Source organism: Labrus bergylta, chromosome 1, assembly GCF_963930695.1.
Source record: "Labrus bergylta chromosome 1, fLabBer1.1, whole genome shotgun sequence".
Taxonomy (NCBI): Eukaryota; Metazoa; Chordata; class Actinopteri; order Labriformes; family Labridae; genus Labrus; species Labrus bergylta.
Window position 1 is genome coordinate 11,619,596 of NC_089195.1, and position 27,577 is coordinate 11,647,172.

At 44.3% G+C, this 27,577-nt stretch overlaps 2 protein-coding genes across 3 annotated transcripts; one reads left to right on the forward strand and one right to left on the reverse strand.

The window, feature by feature from the left end:
* On the reverse strand, positions 1–9,336 carry LOC109989589 (pre-B-cell leukemia transcription factor 1). Its single transcript, XM_020641404.3, has 9 exons — positions 9,033–9,336; positions 8,368–8,705; positions 5,504–5,577; positions 2,480–2,724; positions 2,207–2,397; positions 1,985–2,120; positions 1,747–1,894; positions 1,215–1,293; positions 1–977 (listed from the first exon to the last, which is right to left on the reverse strand). Exons 2-8 carry the CDS (start codon positions 8,550–8,552, stop codon positions 1,250–1,252), a joined length of 1,023 nt encoding a protein of 340 aa, XP_020497060.1. The 5' UTR covers positions 8,553–8,705; positions 9,033–9,336; the 3' UTR covers positions 1–977; positions 1,215–1,249.
* Positions 9,337–17,526: 8,190 nt separating this feature from the next.
* mvb12a (multivesicular body subunit 12A) lies at positions 17,527–24,750 on the forward strand. 2 transcript variants are annotated; one of them, XM_065954032.1, is made up of 10 exons: positions 17,527–17,793; positions 18,872–18,961; positions 20,423–20,506; positions 21,362–21,461; positions 21,709–21,838; positions 22,189–22,329; positions 22,632–22,741; positions 22,818–22,876; positions 22,971–23,036; positions 23,318–24,750. In XM_065954032.1, the coding sequence occupies exons 1-10, from the start codon at positions 17,542–17,544 to the stop codon at positions 23,396–23,398; spliced, it is 1,113 nt and encodes a 370-aa protein (XP_065810104.1). In that variant the 5' UTR covers positions 17,527–17,541; the 3' UTR covers positions 23,399–24,750. The 2 variants fall into 2 exon arrangements, with proteins under 2 accessions (XP_065810104.1, XP_020497042.2); XM_020641386.3 differs by having other exon boundaries at positions 17,536–17,679.
* The last annotated feature ends 2,827 nt before the right edge of the window (positions 24,751–27,577 follow it).

Consider the following 27,577-nt stretch of genomic DNA (forward strand, 5'->3'; position numbering starts at 1 on the left):
GAGGATGTGTAGTAATTGACTTTAATGTTTGCAGAGTAACAAAAAGACGTCATAGAAACATGAAGACGTGATGATGTCAGGATGCCGCTGCTCTTCAATCATAGTAGCATTATTTCAATCCTGATTCTCTGCATACATCAGCTCTTCTCATGGTTTCATAATATCTGCAGAGATGGTTTATAAAGTTCAAACTAACAGACATCGTGTGATTCTCTCAAATATCAGAAACTATTAAAGTATGACTTTGATCAGCTGACGTTCGTACGAACATTTAACCCTAAAAAAAAGAGACAACAAAAACAATCCAGAGGCCAGTCAGATGCAGAACCCTGGCTCAGCACTAGGGGGCACAGGGGGGTGAAACACGGCCTGCAGCTGAACTTTGAACTCGGACGTCCTGGTTAAAGCTTCTTTGGTTCGGTTGCTTACAAAGCTTTAAAGAAACACAAAAAGCTGTGAGAGTAAAAATATATTTACAACTTTAAGAGAAGCAACACCACAGGATACACACGCTGACCAGCGACCACCAGCTGGACTTATGGTCACACCTGTCGGCGAGACGTCTGAACGTACCCGTCACAACCTCAGAGTCAAACAAAGGCAAAGAAACGATATAAACACTTTTTAAAATCACTATCACATGCTTTCTTTTTGTGTTTTATTATTTTAACTCTAAGAAATAAAAGAGAGTACAAATCTAAAGATACCTAAGGGGTGGGGGGGGTGGGGCAGCCTGCAGGGGGGTGGGGTTTGCTGGGGGGGGGGGGGGGAGGGGTCAGCCTGCAGGGAGAGTAAAAATATGGAAGAGAGAGTTCTGAAGAGTCTGTGGAGGTCAGCCTGCAAGGGGGGGGGGGGGGGGGTTGACTGGAGGTCATCCTGCAGGGGGGGCGGTGGCGGCGGCTGGAGGTGAAGTAGTGCTCGCTGGCCGGTGTTGGGGGGGGAGGGTGGGTGCTGTTGTCCCTCTGTCCCTCAGGGTCCTACAGACAAGGGGGGAACAGGAAGTCAGCTCTCAGACTCTGAACATGCCGACATGTTTATATTCATTAAAACATCCTGAACGTCTCTTTGAACGTCCAGACCGTTTTTCTCTGATGCTGATTTTGATTCATAATCCGATAAAAAGTGTAACGTTAGGAAACCCTGCACACCAACACATTTCCGAGCACACCCCCTGAAATGTTCACCAGTTAGACATTTGAAACAGAGCTGCTCACATGTGACTCTGAGGAGACGTCCTGCAGGTTAATCCTCACAACCTCCCTTCAGGAGAGAAACATGGAGCCGGGTATCCTCCTGGAAACACACACACACACACACACACACACACACACACACACACACACACACACACACACACACACACACACACACACACACACACACACACACACACACACACACACACACACACACACACACACACACACAAATACCTTAACTTTTGTTAACACACACACACTGCCCTATAAACGGAGCCGTCAACAGGCAGAGAGTATGTGTCTGTGTGTGTCTGTGTGTGTGTGTGTTGACATGAAGCACTTTTCTTCTGATTGTTTGTGTTCATATAAACATATAAACAAAGTGTGTGTGTTTATGTTAATGTGTATTTCCTTCTGCTGATGGGGATTCATCGGCCTGCCTCGTGTGGACAGTGGGGATACTGCAGCTCTGTTGTTTTCACTCCATCAGAGAGACCGTGGAAGTTATTAATGGACCCTCTGTGAAGTCACGTGTGTGTGCTCGTACCTGAGTTTGGCGTGGCTGGAGAGTTGCCTTGGCTGGCCTGTGAGGACGCGCTTGCCGCCGTCTTCATGGCGTACATGTTGGCTTCCTCCTGGAGCTTTGAAACGTTCTTCTTATAGCGAATCCGCTTATTTCCAAACCAGTTGGCAACCTGAGAGGTGAACACACACACAGTTTAAATCACCACTCTTAAACCAACCCCCCCCCCCCCCCCCCCCCCGCTGGTCTCTGGCATTCTCACCTGAGACACGGTGATGGAACACTTCTTGGCAAGCTCCTCCTTGGCCTCCTCGCTCGGGTACGGGTTCGCCAGATGGGAGTAAAAGTATTCATTGAGGATCTCTGCCGCCTGCTTGCTGAAGTTTCTCCGTTTCCGCCTGACGGAGGAAGAAGAATCATCGTCACTCAGTCACACCAATCAGAAGACAGAGGCCCCCCTTCTTCTACCCAAGAACACACCCACCTGGCGTCCAGGAAGCGTGAGCGCAGGATCATGACGGCCTCACACGTGCTCTGCTTCAGCTGCATCTGGATGGTGTTAAACTTGCGGTGGATGATTCCCACCATCCGCTCGATCTCTTTGGGAGAGACCGGCCGCGTACGGGACTGCTCCCTCAGCAGGTTCATCACGTGGTCTGTGAATTCATTGCACGCCTGGAGAAAAGGGGAGGTGTCTGTTTAATGATCTTGTTTTGACTTTGACAGTTTGATTCTCTTACGAATACGAACGTCCCACCTGTTCGTATTTCTCCAGCTCGGCGTGATACATCTGTCGTATCTGAGCCAGCTTCTCTCTGTACTCGCTGTGCTGTAAGCTCCCATCGCTGGGCGACGCTCCGGCTGCAACGGCAACCGCTGCCGCTGCTGCAGACGCCCCACCCTTCTCCAAGCCAGCGACACCCTCGGCTAACAGCATGTTGTCGAGCCTCAATATCTGAGGGTCAGGACCGTCCTCCTCCTGGATCCCTCGGATACCCAGAGCTGTGGAGACCAGCAGAGACGTGAAGTGTAATACTGGTTTTTAAGCAGCAGGGGGCCCTATCTAACAGACATGGCTGAAGCAAAGTAGGATCCTGCTGAGAGGAGGTGAGGAGGTGAGGAAGTGAGGAGGTGAGGAGGATTTCAGGAGTGCATGTGGAGTGAACACGCCTCTTTTCTTTTGGCTCTGACGCCGAACGCTCTTCACTGAATGTGAGATATGACAGGAAGCAGCTCGTCACATTTACCCAAACGACCCTGAGACAAATTAGGGAAGGAACTCTACACTGCAACAAATGTGACATTTCACATCTGCATGTGTGAAAGCAAACGCCCGAAAAAGATGATTTTCTGGCACAAACTTCACCAACTGACAAGGTGCATGAAGAGTGAAAGGCTTAGAAGAGGTCAAAATGCTCCAGCAACACTTGTAGTAAGAAGATCAACTTTATTGAAACAATTGAAAGCAAACTTCTGCATGAAGTGAACTAGGTGAGCCGATGTGAGGACGCAGCAGGAAATGTTCATGAGAATTCACCTGGAGCAGGCGGGGGTGGGGGTGGGGGGCATGTGTCTCTATAGGCTGCATAACTACACTCTAAAAAACCTTCAGTCTAAGCAGTCAGGAAGCAGCAGCGGAGCAGAGACAGTTTACATGAAGAAAATCAGTGCCAGCTCTTCTTGGCATCCTGCTGCCCAAAGAGAAAACAGCCACACACACACACACACACACACACACACACACACACACACACACACACACACACACACACAGAAGTACAAGCAGACACACGCCCACACAGCTGTTAATTAATGGCAGCTCTTAAGGAGCGACTAAAGACCCGGTGAAAAATGATCGCTCATTTGAGAGGTCGTTAATTTGCACAGTTATGCAAATTAGGCGCCAATTACAGTGTTGTTCCAGAGATCATCTCACATTCATAATCCAGCAACGAGGGCAACGACAACCCCCGCACCTGACTCACTCACACACACACACACACACACACACACACACACACACACACACACACACACACACACACACACACACACACACACACACACACACACACACACACACACACGGTGTCTGAGAGGAATCGATGAGCTGCAGAAGGTTCACCGCTGTGCTCCACTGAAGCTCAATGGCTCTGCAGAAGGTTGTCATCTTTCAGGTCGTACCACGAGGTTTGGGGTCACGGTTCAGGTCAAACCTTGAGGTTTGGAGTAACGGTTCAGGTCATACTGTGAGGTTTGGGGTCACGGTTAAGGCTGTACCTTGAGGTTTGGGGTAACGGTTCAGGTCGTACCTTGGGGTTTGGGGTAACGGTTCAGGTCGTACTTTGAGGTTTGGGGTCACGGTTCAGGTCTTACCTTGAGGTTTGGGGTCAGGGTTCAGGCATTACCTCTGGGTTTGGGGTCACATGATGGACTGCTGTGACAGTTAAAGTTTGTACAGTAAACCTGGTAGTCTAACCCCGACCTGAAGGTGTAATAAATGTTTATAAACGTCCAGGAGGACATTTCCTGTTCAGTTCATCAGACTTCCTGTTTATACGCTAGTTTCCTGTTTAATAATTATTCCATCGAGCCCTCAGAGTGACTCTGTCAAAGACTCGGATGATGGAGATCTTCTGCATCACCGAACAGAGCGCGCTCTCTCAGAGGGAATTATTCTGTCTGAGGTCACGAGAGGCAAACCGTCCCCTGCTGAGACTCTGACCGTACCGAACACTGACGGGCTGCAGGGTCTTACGGGCTGCAGGGTCTTACGGGCTGCAGGGTCTGACGGGCTGCAGGGTCTTACACGCTGCAAGGTCTGGCGGGCTGCAAGGTCTTACTGGCTGCAAGGTCTGGCTGCAAGGTCTTACGGGCTGCAGGGTCTTACTGGCTGCAATGTCTGGCTGCAGGGTCTTACGGGCTGCAAGGTCTTACGGGCTGCAGGGTCTTACTGGCTGCAATGTCTGGCTGCAGGGTCTTACGGGCTGCAGGGTCTTACGGGCTGCAAGGTCTTACGGGCTGCAGGGTCTTACTGGCTGCAATGTCTGGCTGCAGGGTCTTACGGGCTGCAAGGTCTTACGGGCTACAGGGTCTTACGGGCTGCAGGGTCTGACAGGCTACAGGGTTTTACTGGCTGCAGGGTCTGACGGGCTACAGGGTCTTACTAGCTGCAGGGTCTTACGGGCTGCAGAGTTTTTTCGTTATGTGAGGAGACTCTCCCTGTCAGACGGGGGGGGATCACAGGGAATAAAGGTCACCACCCCCTCCCACTCGCTCCAGGTGAATTCTCCTGATTATATCCTGCTGCGTTGATGCTCAGCATGATAAACTTCAGTCTGTCTCTATGTTCACTTACTAACTCTCTGGATGAATCCAGAAACCTGGTTCAAGCTGCTCCCTCCATGTGGGCAGTTAGCTGATCCCTCACCTGAGGCTGCTACCTGATCATGAATTCAGTCAGCTCTAAATTTGTAGTCAAAAGGTTCAGGAGCAGGGCGCGCTGGTGGCGCAATTGTTAGGGCGCGCGTCCCATGTATTGAGACTCTCGTCTCGAGCGGTAGGCCCGGGTTCGCTTCCACCCGTGGCCCCCCACTCTCTCTCCCTGGTTTCCGACTCTATCCACTGTCCTCTCTCTGCATTAAAGGCACGAAAAGCCCAAAATAAATCTTAAAAAAAAAAAAAAGTTCAGGAGGATAGGTGGTGACACTGTCCTGCAGTGTGTATGTGTCTCCTTAATGTCTGATCATAGAGTAAGGTCACTTCATCATTAAATACTCACCCATCTTCTCCTTCATCTCACACAGGACGCTGAAGAGGGCCGGCTTCATTCTGTGGCAGTTTAAAGCGTGTTTCCTGTTTCAGAGGTTAAAAGAGAGAGAGAGAGAGGTGGTCACGTCAGACCAAACTCACCCTCTGTAGGAACATGATCTGTTCACAGGTCATCCCTCTAAATGAATAGCTGAAACAGTGAAGTAGTCTTGGAATAGAAATGTTGACTTGAACTTAGAGCGGTGTTGTTGGAGTTTTAAACGGTCATGGCGTGGACACAAAGCGCCGCAGAAACTCTGAGCACGTGAGCGAGTGGAATCAGGACAGAGCACATTTCTGACTAATTCACCTGAGTGCAGAACAGGAAGAGCATGAACACACAAACATGAACGAGTGAGAGACAGAGAGACAGAGAGGGAGCGAGAGAGAGAGACAGAGAGAGAGAGACAGAGAGGGAGAGAGAGAGAGAGACAGAGAGAGGGAGAGAGAGAGAGAGGAGAGAGAGGGAGAGAGAGACAGAGAGAGAGAGAGAGACAGACAGAGAGGGAGAGAGAGAGAGAGAGAGAGAGAGAGGGAGAGAGAGAGAGAGACAGAGAGAGGGAGAGAGAGAGACAGAGAGAGAGAGGTGAATCACTGAGTTAACACGTTTGGTTCTTTAACTTTTCATCAGGGGATCTGATCTGAGAATCACTTTTATAATCACATGACATCAGCCTATCATATCCTGCGCTGGTTTGAAGCGTCCTCATATGATCACTAGGAGCAGTGTAGCGTTGTTTGGTGAGAGGGCCGCTACAACAATGGCAGAAAGTTTAGAAGAAAAGTTAACGGATCAATTCCCCAACTACCCACATGGGATGATGTGTCGTTGCTGTTGCATAGCAACAAACATTTATACCAAAACAGCTGGCCACAGATCACTGTAGGACCCCCCCGGACATCCAAACACTTAGCCTACAGCTTGTTCTTAAAACGGTTCAAAGTTCAATCATGTGATGTTTTTTTCTCTTGTGTTGGAAACCTTCAGTTTATCATCTGTGTCTGGTTTGTTATAAAGCTGGGATGAGATTGTATCAGTCTGTGTGGACGAGGTGAGCAGCCAGGTGAGCGTGTGTTAATGAGGAGGGAAGTTAACGCTGGACACACGAGGCCTGCACGTCTGTTAGCTTTTAGCATGTAGCCCATGCTAAACGACCTGTAGATTAATACAATATATTTTATTTGGATCAATAATTACACATTTCAGGGGAGGGACCCCATTTGAATATCAGGAGACTTTAGAGGTCGTGACCCCAAGGTTGGGATAGCCTGGAGTAGACTGATGGACAGCCGAGACCTCACCGGGGGTCTTAAGGGGGAAGCCGTCACATTAGTCCCACATCACCTCAGGAAGGCCGGACAGCTAACTCTGACATCCCAGAGACCCCCCCCCATCCCAGATCCCCCCCCCCCCCCCCTCCCCCCAAACAACAAAGTCACATATAGAGTAATACTTCTGATCACGCCGTGTGAGTCAGCGTGTGGTTAAAGGTGTGTAGGACCATGTGTTTAACATGTGTGTAGCGTGTGTGTGTGTGTAGGACCATGTGTGTGTATGTGTAGGACCATGTGTGTGTATGTGTAGGACCATGTGTTTAACATGTGTGTAGGACTGTGTGTGTGTGTAGGACCATGTGTGTGTGTAGGACCATGTGTGTAGGACTGTGTGCGTAACGTGTGTGTGTGTGTGTAGGACGGTGTGTGTGTGTGTAGGACCATGTGTGTAATGTGTTTGTAGCGTGTGTGTAGGACCATGTGTGTAACGTATGTGTGTGTGTGTGTGTGTGTGTGTGTGTGTAGGACCCTGTGTGTAACGTATGTGTGTGTGTGTAATGTATGTGTGTGTAGGACCCTGTGTGTACAGGTGTGTAGGACCATGTGTGTAGGATCCTGTATGTAACGTGTGTGTAGGACCATGTGTGTAGGACCATGTGTGTAGGACCATGTGTGTAACGTGTGTGTAGGACCATGTGTGTAGGACCCTGTGTGTAACGTGTGTGCAGGACCCTGTGTGCAGGACCATGTGTGCAGGACCATGTGTGTAGGACCCTGTGTGCAGGACCCTGTGTGTAGGACCATGTGTGTAACGTGTGTGTAGGACCATGTGTGTAACGTGTGTGTAGGACCATGTGTGTAATGTGTGTATAGGACCATGTGTGTAGGACCATGTGTGTAGGACCATGTGTGTAATGTGTGTGTAGGACCATGTGTGTAAGACCATGTGTGTAGGACCATGTGTGTAGGACCATGTGTGTAATGTGTGTGTAGGACCATGTGTGTAATGTGTGTATAGGACCATGTGTGTAGGACCATGTGTGTAATGTGTGTATAGGACCATGTGTGTAGGACCATGTGTGTAGGACCATGTGTGTAATGTGTGTGTAGGACCATGTGTGTAATGTGTGTATAGGACCATGTGTGTAGGACCCTGTGTGTAGGACCCTGTGTGTAGGACCCTGTGTGTAGGACCCTGTGTGTATAGGACCATGTGTGCAGGACCCTGTGTGCAGGATCATGTGTGTAACGTGTGTGTAACGTGTGTGTAGGACCATGTGTGTAGGACCATGTGTGCAGGACCATGTGTGTAACGTGTGTGTAGGACCATGTGTGTAGGACCATGTGTGCAGGACCATGTGTGTAACGTGTGTGTAGGACCATGTGTGTAGGACCATGTGTGCAGGACCATGTGTGTAGGACCATGTGTGTAACGTGTGTGTAGGACCATGTGTGTAACGTGTGTGTAGGACCATGTGTGTAACGTGTGTGTAGGACCATGTGTGTAACGTGTGTGTAGGACCCTGTGTGTAGACCCTAACCCAGCTGTGTTGGTCTTACCTGGCCTGGGCCTCGTCCAGACTCTCGTCTGTGATGGTCATGATCTGCTGGAGTATGTCACCGATGTCCTGCTGCGGCTGACCTAGGCTGTGATGTTTCCTGATGTTGTCAGGATCCCCCACATCCTCCTCAGACAGTCCACTTAGTCCGATATGACCCAGCATCATGCGGGCCTGGTTCTCCATGTATACTCCCAATGATCCAGAGGAGGGGGGGGGGGGAGACTACAGACGGGGCTCTTTGTCCAACTTAGTGAGAGGTTGAAAAGTTTCCCAGAATGAAAGCATACAGCAGGTCTGAGGTCTGAGAACAGAGCAGCTTCCCCCTCTCGTCTTGAGCTGAATAACAAAGGAGACAGAAACACAGCAGCAGCAGCTTTATTATTCACTCAGAGAAAAGTCCGCTCAGCTCGACACAACTGGACTCATTTAGAGGCAGGACCAGGCGCCCTTTCTACAAACACTCCTTTCTGCTATGAAGCTGCTGTTTTAATGGAGCCATGTTCGTCTTTTCTATTCCTCTGAAAAGTCTCACACAAAGAGAAACACACCGACACGGAGGAGAGCTGTCGTGTTACACGGCTGATTAATGTGTTTACGGGGAAACAGCTCGACTCTCCCCTGGAAAATAATGACGGGAATACCGTTAAATTTAAGTAAAATGACCTGGGAGTCCTTTGATGTCGCCGTGTCCGCCGCCTGCTCCCCCTTTCTTCACGAGTCCGGTCCGCCTGCTCGGTCTCTGAAAGTCTGGACCCGACGGGTCCTCTGAAACACGGTGCAGGACGTGATAGTCCCGCTTAACTTCATCGATGTGGTAACGTCCAGGTCTCACAATGCCCGCTTTGGACCATTAGTTGTTGCTTATTGCTGTTTTCTTTGCCCACTCAGCTCTTCGCCTGCTGCCCCGCTCCTCCCAGAAAAACACCGCCGAGGCTCCGCGTCAAGTTACCCCGCAGAAGAGGAGGCCACTTCCGCTTTGGAGAGTCCCGACGACACACAAAGAACCAGGAACACAAACACCGCTTATAACAATTAAAGAACACCACTTATAAAGAATATAAACCTTATTTCTTCTTCTCACAGTCAGTGGACACGCAGAAGAAGAAGACGAAGAAGAAGAAGAAGAGAATTAGGCGGTGTGATGACTTCACTGCATATCTATGTGTCTTTCTGCAGGCGATATCACTTTAAATAATTATAATATTTGTATTTACTCCAAAGAGCTTCATTAATATGGGAAAAGTGCATTTACAAAAAAAATGAAACCCCACAGAGCACACTAACAACATATGAATAAATGTGAGCTGGACCAGATGTCATCATTATAAAGACTTAACATGAAAAAGAGTGATTCCACATTTAGGCTATAGAGAATAAATGAATATAACTTCAGATTAAATAAAATAAAACAATTAAAAACACTTGTGTGCCTTTTTATTTATTTGAAGTCCATGCGCATCTGTTGTTATTGTTCTGAATGCACACACTCTTTGTACTTATATCTGAATTTATTTTTTATAGGGTTAAGGTAGGATTTGCGCTGTGAGAATTTTTTTTTCTCCAGCAGCCCGATGGCAGAAATTGAAAGTAAAGATGACAATGACTTAAAGTCTTCATTTATCACATTTATCTATGAACTATTGTCACAGTTACAGCCCCCCCCCCCCCCCCCCGTGTTTAAGCCTTAATATTTAAGGTCTAAGCTAGGCTAGAACACAACATCAAGGTGACTTCTCTGTTGTAGTGCACACTCAGAAGTTTAATGAGCAGTCTGTTATTATCAGACTGACATAGCTCACATTTTACACCAGGAGGTTCAACCTTTACCTCCCAGCAGGAGATTCAGAGTCCTCACATGCAGCCAGGCTGAGCAACCATAACGACTCCTCTGAGCCCAATTAAACTCATCAACTCCAGTCTTTATGTGGTGTGCATGTTGACAAAAGACAGAGCAACATGTTTACAAAAGACAACGCAACATGTTTACAAAAGACAGCACAACATGTTTACAAAAAACAGTGCAACACATTTACAAAAGACAGAACAACATGTTTACAAAAGACAGCTCAACATGTTTACAAAAGACATCGCAACATGTTTACAAAAGACAGCTCAACATGTTTACAAAAGACAGAGCAACATGTTTACAAAAGACAGCGCAACACATTTACAAAAGACAGCTCAACATGTTTACAAAAGACAGCTCAACATGTTTACAAAAGACAATGCAACATGTTTACAAAAGACAGCGCAACATGTTTACAAAAGACAGCTCAACATGTTTACAAAAGACAGCGCAACACGTTTACAAAAGACAGCTTAACATGTTTACAAAAGACAGCTCAACATGTTTACAAAAGACATCGCAACATGTTTACAAAAGACAGCTCAACATGTTTACAAAAGACATCGCAACATGTTTACAAAAGACAGCTCAACATGTTTACAAAAGACAGAGCAATATGTTTACAAAAGACAGCTCAACATGTTTACAAAAGACAGTGCAACATGTTTACAACATGTTTACAACATGTTTACAAAAGACAGCTCAACATGTTTACAAAAGACAGCTCAACATGTTTACAAAAGACAACGCAACATGTTTACAAAAGACAGCTCAACATGTTTACAAAAGACAGAGCAATATGTTTACAAAAGACAGCTCAACATGTTTACAAAAGACAGAACAACATGTTTACAAAAGACAGCTCAACATGTTTACAAAAGACAGAACAACATGTTTACAAAAGACAGCTCAACATGTTTACAAAAGACATCGCAACATGTTTACAAAAGACAGCTCAACATGTTTACAAAAGACAGAGCAATATGTTTAGAAAAGACAGCTCAACATGTTTACAAAAGACAGTGCAACACATTTACAAAAAACAGCTTAACATGTTTACAAAAGACAGCACAACATGTTTACAAAAGACAACACATCATGTTTACAAAAGACAACGCATCATGTTTACACAAGACAGCACATGTTTACAAAAGAGAGCAATATGTTTACAAAAGACAACACAAAATGTTTACAACATCTTTACAAAAGACAGCTCAACATGTTTACAAAAGACAGTGCAACATGTTTACCAAAGACAGTGCAACATGTTTACAAAAGACAGCGCAACATGTTTACAACACATTTACAAACGACAACTCAATGTTTACAAAAGACAGCTCAACATGTTTAGAAAAGACAGTGCAACATGTTTACAAAAGACAACGCAACATGTTTACAAAAGACAATGCAACATGTTTACAAAAGACAGCTCAACATGTTTACAACATGTTTACAAAAGACAGCTCAACATGTTTACAAAAGACAGTGCAACATGTTTACCAAAGACAGTGCAACATGTTTACAAAAGACAGCGCAACATGTTTACAACACATTTACAAACGACAACTCAATGTTTACAAAAGACAGCTCAACATGTTTAGAAAAGACAGTGCAACATGTTTACAAAAGACAACGCAACATGTTTACAAAAGACAATGCAACATGTTTACAAAAGACAGCTCAACATGTTTACAACATGTTTACAAAAGACAGCTCAACATGTTTACAAAAGACAGTGCAACATGATTACAATAGATAACACAACATGTTTACAAAAGACAATGCAACATGTTTACAAAAGACAACGCAACATGTTTACAAAAGACAGTGCAACATGATTACAATAGATAACACAACATGTTTACAAAAGACAATGCAACATGTTTACAAAAGACAACGCAACATGTTTACAAAAGACAGAGCAACATGTTTACAACATGTTTACAAAAGACAGCTCAACATGTTTACAATAGACAAGGCACCATGTTTACAAAAGACAGCGCAACATGTTTACAAAAGACAGCTCAACATGTTTACAAAAGACAGCACAACATGTTTACAAAAGACAGCTCAACATGTTTACAAAAGACAGCTCAACATGTTTACAAAAGACAGCGCAACATGTTTACAAAAGACAGCACAACATATTTACAAAAGACAGCTCAACATGTTTACAAAAGACAGTGCAACATGTTTACAAAAGACAGCTCAACATGTTTACAAAAGACAGAGCAATATGTTTACAAAAGACAGCTCAACATGTTTACAAAAGACAGCTCAACATGTTTACAAAAGACAGCACAACATGTTTACAAAAGACAACGCAACATTTTTACAAAAGACAGCTCAGTCTGTTTATAAAAGATGTGATGTGAAAATGTTTTCTAATATTCTTGTATTTTTATGATCCTAAACATTGTAAGTAGCAAATGGCTTGGTGTGCAGAGCTGAAGATGTTTTTAAAATGACCACAGAGCAGGTTTTTATAAACATTCAGTGGACTACATTTATTGTGAAAGGTGCAGATTTTCAGTTCCGGTCTCATGCTTTCTCTCTCTGGCTGCTCTGACGCGGCTCTCCATCAGAGTGTGTGTGCGTGTGTGTGTGTGTGTGTGTGTGTGTGTGTGTGTGTGTGTGTGTGTGTGTGAGAGAGTGTGTGTGTGGGCTCCGGGGAATGCTGCAGTTTGACTTGAAACCACGAAGAGGCCATCTTTCTTTTCACCATGGAAACAGTGTTGTTGTTGATGATACAAATACCGATACTATTACCAGGCTTAGTGTGTGTGTGTATGTGTGTGTGTGTGTGTGTGTGTGTGTGTGTGTGTGTGTGTGTGTGTGTGTGTGTGTGTGTGTGTGTGTGTGTGTGTGTGTGTGCATTGTAAATTAGCCTTGCATATCAATGATGCTGATATTTCCATTAAGGCTGATAAGAAGATTGAGTTGAAATATCTTGGTGTAATGCTCGACTCATTTGCTTCATATTAGAGACAGCGTTTCACAGGAAGCTGCTCAGACGTTCTTCATGCACGCCATGATACTCTCCCACATGTCAGATTGTGTCACATGTTGGGGGCGAGCTGGAGAAACGGTCACTAGACCTCTGGAGTCTCTGGATACAACAACCTACAAAGTTCTGGAGATAAGATCTGTAATGACATGTGATCATTGTTGCATTTAGGAAGCATCGTCTCCTCGAGTGTCTTTGTATAAAATGTGAAATGGTTTGGTGTCACCTCCGTTACGTCATTGTACTAAGTTATCGCTCAGAAGAGTCCAGAAAACCCTCTAGACTCTCTTCCACAGGAGAGTACTCTGAAGCCTCCAGTCGCTGTGACTGTGTGACGTTCTGCAGACCACATGAAGAACTAAACAAATGACAAGATGTGAAACACTTTAACACTGGCTGGACTGCAGATCAGCCTTGGCTTTAGGTCCTAAATACATATACATATATATAGGTTTCATTGTTTTCACTTTGATTAGATGTAACAATGTCTGCATATATTGTGTCTCTGATTAATGAAAAATAACAGGATCAGGTATTCTTGTCATTATTATAAAGATCTTGCCGTCCTTCAGTATTCTGTTATTACATTGACCTCCTGCTGTGTAATCAAGTATACTTGTATACTGAGATTATTTGTGTGTGTGTGTCTTCATTTGTGTGTCTCTCCTGCAGACAGGAGGCTGACTTCATAGAAAAGATGAATGAATCCCTCAGCATAGTAGAGAGTACTCGAGCGTCTGAACAAGCTCTCTCACTCAGTCTATCGCTCTCACATTTACTACAGCGCTCACACACACTGACACACTGACAGCTGCATGCTCCCCCAACACGCACACACGCAGATGTACAGGCATCCACAGGCATGCACAAACACACGGGCATGTTTCGTCCTCTCTCTTCTGTCTGAGTCTCCGCAGACTGCAGCTGGTTCATTCTCATTAATTAGCCAATCAGCCAGTTAAGATAAATGCTGTGAATAATCCCTGATTCCTGTTTTCACAGAGATGGAACAGTCCGCCAGCTCCAGCCTCCCCCCCTGCAACCCACCCCCATGTGGTCTGCTCTGCATGTTGCCATGCCAACAGGGACCAGAGCACCTCTGGATGCTTCAATCTGGTGTCTTTCTACCAATTTCACACATGCACACACAACATTACAGCTTATTAAGAGCCGTTTCTGTGCCTGTGCTGAGGGTGCGTTCTCTTCAGCTATCAAAAAGACGTTAAACTAATGACTTATTATGTTTAAAGATGGAGTCCCTGTATGTGAGCAGCATTTTATTCAAAAGAAAGATCAAGAGAGACTCTTTTTGGGGGGTTTATCACACATGTTATGTTCATTGAATACTAAGATGATGGAAACACCAAAGAAACAGGAGGCCACATTAAAAGAGAACCTGTTTGACTTCTCCAAATGTTTATCTGAAAACAGCACCATGAGGGAATAGGTTCAATTCTCTATTTAATGTCATCTAAATATAAAACAAATCATGTTTTTAGGAGGGCTGACAAATGATTCAAATAGTTCATCTTGATAAATCACATTTTTAATCACTTGTTTAAATTCCATTATTTCATGTTTGAAGTCTTCCAGTCAGCACAGAGACAGCTCTGGTTAAGGTGTTTAATGACATCCATTTAAACACAGACAGTGGCAGAACCTCAGTCTTAGTTTTACTTGATCTCAGTGCTGCGTTCCACACAGTTGACCACAATATATTACCCGACCGACTGGAAAACTTGGTGGTAGTTTCTGGCACAGCACTAAACTGGTTTGAATCCTACTTAAAGGATAGGGACTTCTTCATGTAGGTAACTTCAAACCTGAGCAAACAAAATTCCTTGTGGAGTTCCCCAAGGTTCCATCCTGGGGCCTCTTCTGTTTAACATCTACATGCTCCCACTAGCTCAGATTATAAAAAACAATAAAATAAATGATCATAACGATGCAGACGACACACAAATATATATATTACAATGTCGCCAAGCAACCATGGTCCCATAAAAGCACTATGTAAATGCATAGAACAAATCAATGAGTGGATGTGCAAAAATTCCCTTCAGTAAAACAAAGACAAAACTGAGGTTGTTGTTTTTGGAGCAAAGGAGGAGCGACTAAGAGTCAGTAATCAGCTTCAGCCAGTAAGACTTAAAACCACAGACCAGGCAAGAAATCTGGGCGTAGTGATGGACTCAGACCTCAATTTTAAAAGCCACATTAAGACAATTAAAAATTCAGCCAACTATCACCTGAAGAACATATCAAGAGTTAGAAGTTTAGGGCCAAAATACATTAGTGACCTCCTGATTAATTATGAACCATCCAGACCGCTCAGGTCGTCTGGGACAGGTCTGCTCTCTGTCCCCAGAGTCAGAACCAAACTTGGAGAAGCATTGTTCATTTTCTATGCTCCCTATATCTGGAACAAACTCCCAGAAATCTGCAGGTCTGCTGAAACTCTCAGCTCTTTTAAATGGAGGTTGAAGACACACCTGTTTACAGCTGCCTTTAATTAAACAATTTTAATAGGATTTTAAACCTAAACTCTGTAACTTTTACGCTTATTATTATTTCAATTTTTGGTATAACTCATTATATTTTAGCTTCTTTTTAATTTTTTAATTTAATTTAAATGTTTTTTTATTTTATTTTAACATAGGCTATTTTTTTTCCTCTGTCATGCTTTTCATGTCTTGTGTGAAGCACTTTGAATTGCCTTGATGTTGAAATTATAAATATACTTGCCTTGCTGTGTGCTTTTATTTTGAAGGTTCATGCTGTCTTAAACTGAGAGTACTTTACTTGCTGTGTGCTTTTATTTTGAAATAAAGTAAGGCCCTAATTGTAGATGAAGGTTATGGCTGTTTTCGAAACCGCGTACTACATACTACTATCTAAATCAGTATGCAGTATATACTGCATAGTATGCAGTATATACTGCATACTGCGTTCAACAGTAGTATGTAGTATGACTGCCAGTCGTCGGTTATTTTGCAGTATGCTTGGCCCCGGTTAAACTGGTTTCCGGTCCTGGAATGCGGAAGTAAACAACGGCTACAGTGTAGTGAAATAAGCTGACAAGTGCTTCATTTCGATTGTCCTTATTTTACAAAAACATTTACCTGTGACATCGGGTCTATATGACATGAAGTTAAACCCAGAAACAGGAAGTGGTTAGGGATCCCAAACTGAGGTCAAACAGCTCAAAGGAACCAGTAACAAAGGTCAATGTGTGATGTCATAAGATGGATATTACTTTGGACTCATCAGCTGAACTGTCTGAGAGTTTGTTAAAGTGAAATGAGACATTCAAAGATGCATCAGTGTCCATCTTTTACATCACTGAGACTACAGGGAGACACTGAGGACCACTATCTACGGAGAGCCTGAGGGGACAAAATAACTTGAAATGAGATAAATAATGCATTAATTTCACACCTTTTATTCACGATTAAATAGTTAATACTGACAGCCCTCCTTTGAGTCCTTAGTTCTCTGTCTGTGCTTTCTCGACTGGATGATAAAGGTCACAAAGGAAAATGTATACGCCTACAAATGATGTGGCTTAAAGCTGTGTTCAATTAACATGTCACAGAATAAGCTGTGAAAGGCCTTAGATTCACATTGAATCTGTAAGATTATATATATATATATATATATATATATATATATATATATATATGTTTTATTTTAGTAGGCCTAAATGTGTTTTTGTCGAGGCCTTCTCCATAATGTGTGTGTGTGGTTTTCATTGGCAGTCTTGCCTCGTGTCTCCTCCTTGCCCTTTAAAAACCCTGCTCCTCCTTTATCTGTGTTCTCCTCCTGCTCTCTCCTTTAACTCCCCTTCTTCTCCCCCACCTCCCTCCCTCCCCGACCTCCTCCATTTTCCATTATCCCCCTCGTCCTCACCCTCAGCCGGCCATGCTCCCCCTCATTTTCATGTAAATGAGCATCGATCCCTCTCTGTCAGCACCAAAGATCCTCTCTCACACACACACACACAGAGGTCTCACGCTCACACACAGAAAACAAACACAATACGACCAGGGCCGTTTCAACCTCTCTGTGGAAGCTGTGTGTTTTTAAACGAGCTTAAATAGACTATATGATTGTTTAATGTTTTATTTGAGTCAAAAAACAATGAAAAAAAACTCGAGGCCAATTCAGAATATCAAATAAAACTGTTAATATCGACGATTTCCAGCGAAATGTTCAGTTTAACGGAAGCTGTAGGAGTATAAAAAAACAGCTGTATTTGCCGCCATCTTGCGTTCAAGCTCGCGCTAGCATTTAGTTCTGACGAATCACCGCGGGGGTTCATGGGAGTTGTAGTTAGAATTGATTTTGTACTTCCTGCTTTGAGAAGGAAGAGTAAGAAAATTCGGCTTTGGACCAAAAAGTTGTTCGTCTGCCAAAAAGTGTCACCACGACGAGAAAGAAGTGAACACACAGCCAGAGTAAGTGTGTATTTATGTTCTCTCATTATCACAGCCACGAAACAGAAGAACTACAGAGGATTTTTGACAAGAATCGGCAAAGTTTTGTCAATGAAACAGTCGCTGCTGGTTAAGGTGAGCTCGGCTTGTCACTAAATGGAAAATAGTCTCAACAAGGCTTTTTCAACTTTTACTAAACTCGAATTTTATTAAAAGAGTTTTCTTCTGTCACACATGAGTTAGTTAAGATGAACAACGGGGGTGGTAACGTGTTTTTATTGAAGCAATAAAACTGTCAAAGGCAGTGATATACCTGTACCTGTGTGTGTTCCTGTGTGTGTTCCTGTGTGTGTACCTGTGTGTGTTCCTGTGTGTGTTCCTGTGTGTGTACCTGTGTGTGTTCCTGTGTGTGTACCTGTGTGTGTTCCTGTGTGTGTACCTGTGTGTGTTCCTGTGTGTGTACCTGTGTGTGTTCCTGTGTGTGTACCTGTGTGTGTACCTGTGTGTGTACCTGAGTGTTACGTAAGTAAGTGAACATCTACGTCTCTTATATAAGACCTTCACGACGTTTGATGTGATTTTTTTTTTTCAAAACCGGAACTTGAGTTTATTGAAGATGAATCGTTTGTAGTCCTCTCCATCTTTGTGTTTGGAATAACCGTCTCTTAGCTCTGCGTGTCTGTGTAGAGAGCTTCATCTCTTACTGGATGTTTCTTTAATGGTTTTAAAAACACATTTTCTTAAGTTCATGTTTTTTTTAATAAATCCTGTTTGTCCGGCTCATAGGAGGCTGTGGGGTCAGTCTGCGTCATATCCTATATTTAATGTGTTAAAGCTGACATATAGGTATATGTGGTATCTTATTAAATTTGAACTCGATGAAGTGCCTGTCATGGCGGTCGTGCGGATGATTCTGAATGAGTCCTTTCTGTCGTTGAACATTTAGAGTAACGTGACCTTTGGCCTGAATAGGAGCGTTCTCTCTCAGATTGATTTGGATAATCTGGATTCTTAGACTGAATGGGATCCTGTTCCCGTTTGTCTATCTTCACTTTGTTACACAGACGGTTTGTTCTCAGTCCGGCAGGTCCTTAAAAACGCACGCCACACAGATGGCGAGGGTTTCTGCCTCCTGATGGTGGCCAGCTGATTGTTTTACTGACTGCTTCACTGCACAGTTTCTTTAATGTCAGTTTGTATTTCTGGTCTTCAGATGTCTCTGATGGAACGAGGGGGCGTCCGGCCCATCACGGCAGTGGCGTGGACCTCTAACACCGGCACCTGCCCCAAAGACTTCACTCTGGTAGGACGGCAGGTTAACGAAGACGTCTTCAAGTCGTATGAAATCATCTTCACTGTCTGACCTTTCAGAAATCTGACCAATCACTAAGAAACATTTATTTCAAGGTTTCATTCAAGTGAGACAACAAACAAAGAACAGAAAGTCAGGCTCAGGCTGCAACGAGATGGTTTAAAAACCCGTTTAGGATGGTCTCAAACTAAGACCCGGTCAGACCTCCAGATTTAGAACGGTCTCAAGCTAAGACCTGGTCAGACCTCCAGATTTAGAACGGTCTCAAGCTAAGACCTGGTCAGACCTCCAGATTTAGGACGGTCTCAAATTAAGACCCGGTCAAACCTCCAGATTTAGGACGGCCTCAAACTAAGACCCGGTCAAACCTCCAGCTCCAGATTTTTAAACATGTTGTTGGAAAAGTAAAGTAGGAAAGTTTGAGTGTTGTGGCTGACCTATAGAGTTTTTAAAGTGACGTCAACTCTCTGGTGATTTTTCTCCTTGACACAGAAAAAGGAAAACTTGTTTAGCCACTGGATTATTTGCTTCAGGGGTTTTTCTAAATCCCCACCCAATGCCTACACAGAGGGAGTTTGATTCCCCAAAGAGTTGGAAACTCTCTGTGCAGCATCTTCAGTTTCATGTTAAATTGCATTGATCTTATTAATTCAATCAAATCAATTCTCCCAACACATTTCCACTCTGTTTGCACGCTTGCGTGGAGGGTCTGCCACACGGAGCGCCGTCCAAAACCTCCGAGGGGGGAGTGAGAGTGGAGCGTTAAACCCTCCAGCAGTCTGCATCAGAGCTGCAGCTGTCCACATAGTGAGGATACATTTAGTTCCTAGAACCAGGTTAAGAGGAACCTTTGGGGGCGCTGATGGCGCAGTGGTTAGTGCGCGCGCCTCATGTATAGAGGCTGTGGTCCTCCAAGTGGGCGGCCCAGGTTTGAATCCCACCTGTGGCTCCTTTCACGCATGTCATTCCCCTCTCTCTCTAGATAGTCCTATCTCTCCAATGAAGGCACAAAAAGCCAACAAAATTAACCTTTAAAAAAAGAGAAACCTTTGGAGCTCCTGCTTCAGAGTAGGTACTCTCTCCCGTCACCATGGAGATGCAAATGCAGACAAGTCCCCATGGTGAGTCTGTGGGAACTCCCAGGGAGTGGATAGTTCCTCTTCAAACAGTCTTCAGAACTGTTTGTTCTGAAATCACCTCACGTTGTGACGGAGTCTGATTGCTAAACTTGGTAAATAAAAACTTAGAAGAAATTAGGGCGCTGGTGGCCTAGTGGTTGGTTTGTGCACTCCATGTGCAGAGGCTGTATAGTCCTAGGGAAGAGCCCGGGTTTGAATCCGACCTGTCCGCTTAGAGGACTGTAGCTTCTGTACATGGGGTGCATGAATTCACCACTAGGCCCCTGGCGCCCCTCGTATCACGTTATTAATGACGTAAATCTCATCTCTGCAGATCAGCATCACAGAAGACGGAGCGGCAGCGAACTTTACTCGCAGTTTTGGGATGAAGTCTGGATATTACCTGTGTTACTGCAAGGTAAGAGAATGTCTGTTTCCTGTTCCCTCCTGTCTGTAACTCGCTGCATGGCTCGCTGTAACTCGCTGTAACTCGCTGCATGGCTCTCTCTCTGTGTTTGTAACTCGCTGCATGGCTCTCTCTCTCTCTGTTTGAATCTCGCTGCATGACTCTCTCTCTGTATGTCTGTAACTCGCTGCATGGCTCTCTCTCTCTGTCTGTCTGTAACTCGCTGCATGGCTCTCTCTGTTTGTAACTCGCTGTATGGCTCTCTCTGTTTGTAACTCGCTGTATGGCTCTCTCTCTCTCTCTGTCTGTAACTCGTTGCATGGCTCTCTCGCTCTCTCTCTGTCTGTAACTCGCTGCATGGCTCTCTCTCTGTTTGTAACTCGCTGCATGGCTCTCTCTCTCTCTGTCTGTAACTCGCTGCATGGCTCTCTCTCTGTATGTAACTCGCTGCATGGCTGTAACTCGCTGCTTGGCTGTAACTCGCTGCATTGCTCTCTCTCTGTCTGTAACTCGCTGCATGGCTGTCTCTTTCTGTCTGTAACTCGCTGCTTGGCTGTAACTCGCTGCATTGCTCTCTCTCTGTATGTAACTCGCTGCATGGCTGTAACTCGCTGCTTGGCTGTAACTCGCTGCATTGCTCTCTCTCTGTCTGTAACTCGCTGCATGGCTGTCTCTTTCTGTCTGTAACTCGCTGCATGGCTCTCTCTGTCTGTAACTCACTGCATGGCTCTCTCTCTCTGTCTGTAACTCGCTGCATGGCTCTCTCTGTCTGTAACTCACTGCATGGCTCTCTCTCTCTGTCTGTAACTCGCTGCATGGCTCTCTCTCTGTCTGTAACTCACTGCATGGCTCTCTCTCTCTCTTCAGGACCTGGCAGGTGGGATGGTGGTGTCAGATATTCAGCTCATTTCAGACAAGGACTCCATCCCTCATGGTTACTGCTACATCGCCGAGCACCTCGAGCCCAGTGAGTACATCCAGTTAACCCTTTACCGTCTGTGTACTGGTGACGATGCTTCCTTTACATAATACATCCAGTTAACCCTGAACATAGTCTGAAACATCACAACCCCACGCTATGTGTCCACACTGTGGCCTTTCTTTGGGGCAGAAAACAAGTTTTTCAAAACTTACCCGAATAGCGAAAATGTCCTCCCGTGTTTCCTCCTCTGCTGTCAGATGGTCATTATTTGTTTATGTGTTTGTGTGTCCAGAGGCGTCGGTTACCAAGAAGAAGCGTGTGTGTGTACGTGTGGTCCCCGTGGGCAGCGTGGACACAGCTGTGCTGGACATCAAACTGACGGCCAAAAGCAAAATGATGCTGCAGCACTACACATACGTGGGGTCGGTACCTCAAACATGTTATATCTTCATGTGGTATACCCCACTCCATAAACACACACATGTTTACAGACCCCCTAAACACACACATGATGTTTACAGACCCCCTAAACACACACATGATGTTTACAGACCCCCCTAAACACACACATGATGTTTACAGACCCCCCTAAACACACACATGATGTTTACAGACCTCCCTAAACACAAATGTTTACAGACCCCTTAAACACACACATGATGTTTACAGACCCCCTAAACACACACATGATGTTTACAGACCCCCTTCTTTAAACTTGTCGATAATAATGAAACAGATTTTGAAAGTGTAAATAGAAACACCTTCTCTACAGAGACGTCCATGGCTATGTGCTGTGGTGCAGGAAGGGTTATTTTTCAAGCCCCCTGCCCAAAGCGAAGCCCCGCAGCGTCAGCCTGGACCTCCGCGGACTCTCCCTGGACCAGCCCCCTGCCCCCCTGCCCCTCAGACCCAGGTACAGAACTCATTTGATCTTCCTAACTCTGACTTAAGCAGCATATTTACAGAAGGGACAGAATGAGGGCACAGCGTGGGTCAGTGAAGACGAGTGCCCACTCGGACACCAGCTCGATGTGAAAACAAAACATGACGCCCGCCATAGACCCGAGCCCTATGAGGCCTGACCTCGGGCTAGTACCCGGTAGGGCTTTGTTTTTAAAGACAGAGTTAGGGTCACGCTGGTCCAGCTCTGAGTAAATAACCCTTGAGTGCAGGATGTGATTGAATGCGAGCATCGATGTGTGCTTGTCTCCATAGCAACCCTCCTCCTCCGCTGCCACAGAACAAGATAAGTCAAAGACGTCGCAGCCTCCACACCAAAGACACCCAGGACAAACCTGCAGACAGCAACGTCCAGGGAATCACAGGTACGTCTGCAACACGTTTATCATACATTATGAATCCTTCACTTCACAAGCCGCTGACCTTTGACCTTCTCTGCAGCTCTAGACGGAGTTCCCTTCAGCCTCCATCCAAAGTTTGACGTCCAGACAAACAGCTCTGTATGTTTGATAATGAAGCCTTTACTGAAGTCATGATTGATCTGTTAAAACACTCTCAGCGTAAGCTCTAATGTCAACATGAACTTCTTCTCAGGCTCTTCAGGTGAACTCTCAACTGAATAACATTCGGATCAAGTCTCTGCAAGACATCGAAAACGAGGTAGGGTCCCGTCTGAGTCGACTCCACACCAACCCAGTCCTCATCCAAAGGTTTCCCCTCTCCTCCTCCTCTGGAAGGCTTCTTCAGATCCAAACTAACTGGTGGGCGGAGCTAGCTCTGTGGATCATTATCATGCTCATGATCTAGCTCCGCCCACCAGTTAGTGTAGAACTGATGAAGCCTTCCAGAGGAGGAGAGGCGAGAGGTCCAGGTGCCTTTGGATCAAACCTGCAGTGATTTTTATTGTGAATACACTCATCCGGTTCTCTTTGTGTCGTCAGTATCACTACGCCTTTGTTGTGGAGGAAAACGCTGCCAAGAGGACCAGACCGTCAATAGGAGAAACCCTGTCAGAGCAGTGACCTTTGAACCCTGACAAAGCTTTGTTACTCCACCTCACATCACGGTGATGATGAAGGATGATGCTGCCCACATGTTGGCCTGTAAGATTAGACTTCACATGGATTCAAATGGTGAATCAGAACGCCAATTTAAAGGTCACAGAAAGGCACGTCTGTTTCCACTCAGACAATCAGCATTTAGAATGTGTCTATTTCTCACGTTTTCCTCTCCATTCCTGCTGTTATATCATGAAGTCTTCAAGCATTCCTGCTCTAAAGGAAACATGTGTGATTTAATGATTCTAAATGTTCTGTTTCTGATCTGCATCATCGACCTCTAACGACTCATTAAAGCTGCTGCTCATAAAACAGATTGAAGCCTCAGATAAAGACACCATCACGTTATCATCCATGTCTGTCGCCCCCTACTGTTAGGACATGGTGTTACACGCTAAGATGAACTGCACGTTGCAGAAACATTCTTCTTGAAAAACATATTTAGGCACTACAGAATTTTTGAGTTGCATGCATTATAGGAGCAGTATGTAACTCTGACCTCTAGTGTTTAAAATGGGTACTGCAGTCTAAATTCTAAACATTGTAGAGAGCTGTCTCTCCCCCCCCTTCCTCTCTAGACTCCTACTCACACAGGTTGCCATGTGGTGGACACTGAAGCTTCAGTGTTTAGCCAGCTCTGCATCGGTCTGTAAACCTTTCTGCATTCTGACCTCTCTCCATTTTTCAAAAGCATCTCCAATATTGATCCTAGTTTGAGCACGTTTCTGCTCGTGGAGCTTATATATATATATATATATATATATATATATATATATATATATATATCCTAAAAATTCCTCACAGGAGCTTAAAAACTAAATGTATCATGTCATGAAGATGATCCTACCACTGAAGATGTTTGAACCCATTGAGTTCTACAAACATTTAACCAGCTGACTTGAGAACAGCTGTTCTTAAATCAGCTGTTCTTAAATCAGCTGTTATTAGAACAGCTGTTTTAGTGACAGCTGAGTCGCGGTGGATGAGCTGAGTCGCAGTGAATGAGCGTTGCTGCAGATGATAAACAGACCTCGTTACACTAACATATCTAAATGTATGATGGAGGTGATTTCCTGTATGAAGAGAAGCCTTCGTTACAGCTTTGTACTTAAACCTATTTATCTTTCTGAGGGGGGGAAGGGGGGTGGGTGTTTCTTCTCATATTTAATCTGACATGTTGGAAACAGGAAAATGTTATTATGTTGTTTTTTAATTGTCAGGCCAAATATTTATCTGCATTATTGTACACTTTATAAAGTTTCTTGTTTTTATACCAAACTTTTAATGCATGGAGAAATAAAAACGTACGAAACACAGGTGTTTAGTCTAAGTCCTACTTTAAACTAACATCAACATCGAGACTCTGCCCATCACTTCCACACCTTTCTGCCTGCAGAGAGAGAACAGATCCTCACAACAGCCTACGCCCCACAGGGGGATACTAACGTTAGCAACCCACAGGGGGAGGCGAACTTATTATTATTTGTTGAGTCACGTTTCTGCAGGAGGCGACAGAGATCATCCACAAAACCTCAAAGTAAATCTAATATTACTTTTTTTACTTCCTTATTCTTCAAAATAATAATAAATATTTGGTTTAATACGTGATTCTGGATCAGATCTCTATCTTATCTCCATTTGGTGAAGGTAAGTTTGATTTTAAAGGCATGTTATTATATTACTATGATAGATCTCAGCAGGAGAACAACTTCAGCTCTTCATGTTTATAATGTCACATTAAACTTGTTGAATCACAGCTGGAAGCTTCTGATTACATACATCCTGGATCCTAAGCAACATTTTCCTCTAAACCTTCTTTACAAAAAACTCAACCTTGGTGCAGCTGCAGTGACCTTGCGTTATCTTTCTCGTCATTAGAAAACAAATAGAACACTTCAGCGGCGGAGCAAACTGGAGATTTCGCAGCAGGGTGTCATTTTAAAGCCTGGTCCAGTGTTTCAACATCAGACCAGGAAACGTGCAGTGCAGACATTCAGATCAGAGAGCTGGACTACGAAGTGAGACTAATGGGTAAATTAGTGTTCAGAGTTTTTAGGATGTATGCAATCATTATTATTATTTCACTAATAAGAAGAAACTCTGAAGTCCCACAAAGTAAACTATAATGGTCTTGGTCCCTTTGGAGGACTTCAGGGAGTCCGAGGAACCAGATCTCTGTGAATCCTTAAACCGGCTGGTTTGGATATTATCGCGGTTTTTGCATGATGATTTATGATGACGTTTTTTAGACATTGTGGTCCCTTAAATGATTATTCAGGAATACTGTGAGTCCTACAGATGGTTTTAGACACTTTAGGGGCTTCAACTCCTCTGAAGTTAATCTTGGCACCTTTATAACAAGGACATGAACCACACCGACATCTTGAAATATGACTCTTTAAATATCTTACTTTCAAATTTTAGCGTTTGCGTCAAAGAATGTAAATGATTAACTGATGAATTGAATGTTATTGTCAGGCTATCATTAACATCATACAAACACTGATCAGTCATGTGGTTGTTCATGATTGATGAAAACATCCTTCGCTATACTTTCGTACATTCAGCCTACTGATCAGGAACTCTTCATGTCCTCTAGGAGAGCTGTCTGACCCTAAAGTCTCTCCTCTTTAACATACTCTCAGGTCTTCTTCCATTTAACTCACTGCACCCCCCGACCCGCTCGTCTGACCTCCATGGAGAGCCTTCGCCCGCGCTGCCTTCGCCCGCGCTTGGTTACTCGTTTGGTCGATACTCGTTTGGTCTTTACTTGTTTGGTCGTTCCTCGCTGTTTGGTCGTTACTTGTTGGTCTTTACTTGTTTGGTCATTACTCGTTTGGTCGTTACTCGCTGTTTGGTCGTAACTTGTTCGGTCGTTACTCGCTGTTTGGTCGTTACTTTTTCGGTTGTTACTTGTTCGGTCGTTACTTGTTCGGTCGTTACTTGTTTTTCAGTCGTTACTTGTTTTTCAGTCATTACTTGTTCAGTTGTTTCTTGTTGGGACGTTACTTGTTGGGTCGTTTCTTGTTATGTTGTTACTCGTTTTGTCGTTACTTATTTGGTCATTACTCGTTTGGTCGTTACTCGTTTGGTCATTACTTGTTTGGTTGTTACTTGTTTGGTCGTTACTAATTTGGTCGTTACTCGCTGTTTGGTCGTTACTTGTTTGGTCGTTACTTGTTTGGTCGTTACTTGTTTGGTCGTTACTAATTTGGTCGTTACTCGCTGTTTGGTCGTTACTTGTTTGGTCATTACTTTTTCGGTCGTTACTTGTTTTTCAGTCATTACTTGTTCAGTTGTTTCTTGTTGGGTCGTTACTTGTTATGTCGTTACTCGTTTGGTCGTTACTCGTTTGGTTACTTGTTTGGTCGTTACTTGTTTGGTCGTTACTCGTTTGGTCGTTAATTGTTTGGTCGTTACTTGTTTGGTTGTTACTTGTTCGGTCGTTACTTGTTCGGTCGTTACTTGTTTTTCAGTCGTTACTTGTTTTTCAGTCATTACTTGTTCAGTTGTTTCTTGTTGGGACGTTACTTGTTGGGTCGTTTCTTGTTATGTTGTTACTCGTTTTGTCGTTACTTATTTGGTCATTACTCGTTTGGTCGTTACTCGTTTGGTCGTTACTCGTTTGGTCATTACTTGTTTGGTTGTTACTTGTTTGGTCGTTACTAATTTGGTCATTACTCGCTGTTTGGTCGTTACTTGTTTGGTCGTTACTTGTTTGGTCGTTACTCGTTTGGTCGTTACTCGTTTGGTTACTTGTTTGGTCGTTACTCGTTTGGTCGTTACATGTTTGGTCGTTACTTGTTTGGTCGTTACTCGTTTGGTCGTTGCTCGCTGTTTGGTCATTACTTGTTTGGTCGTTACTTGTTTGGTCATTACTCGTTTGGTCGTTACTCGTTTGGTCGTTACTCGCTGTTTGGTTTTTGCTTGTTTAGTTGTTACTTGTTTGGTTGTTACTTGTTTGGTCGCTACTCGTTTGGTTACTCGTTTGGTCGTTACTTGTTTTGTCGTTGCTTGTTTGGTCATTACTCGTTTGGTCATTACTTGCTGTTTTGTCATTACTTGTTGGTCTTTACTTGTTTGGTCATAACTAATTTGGTCGTTACTTGTTTCGTCGTTACTCGTTTGGTCATTACTCGCTGT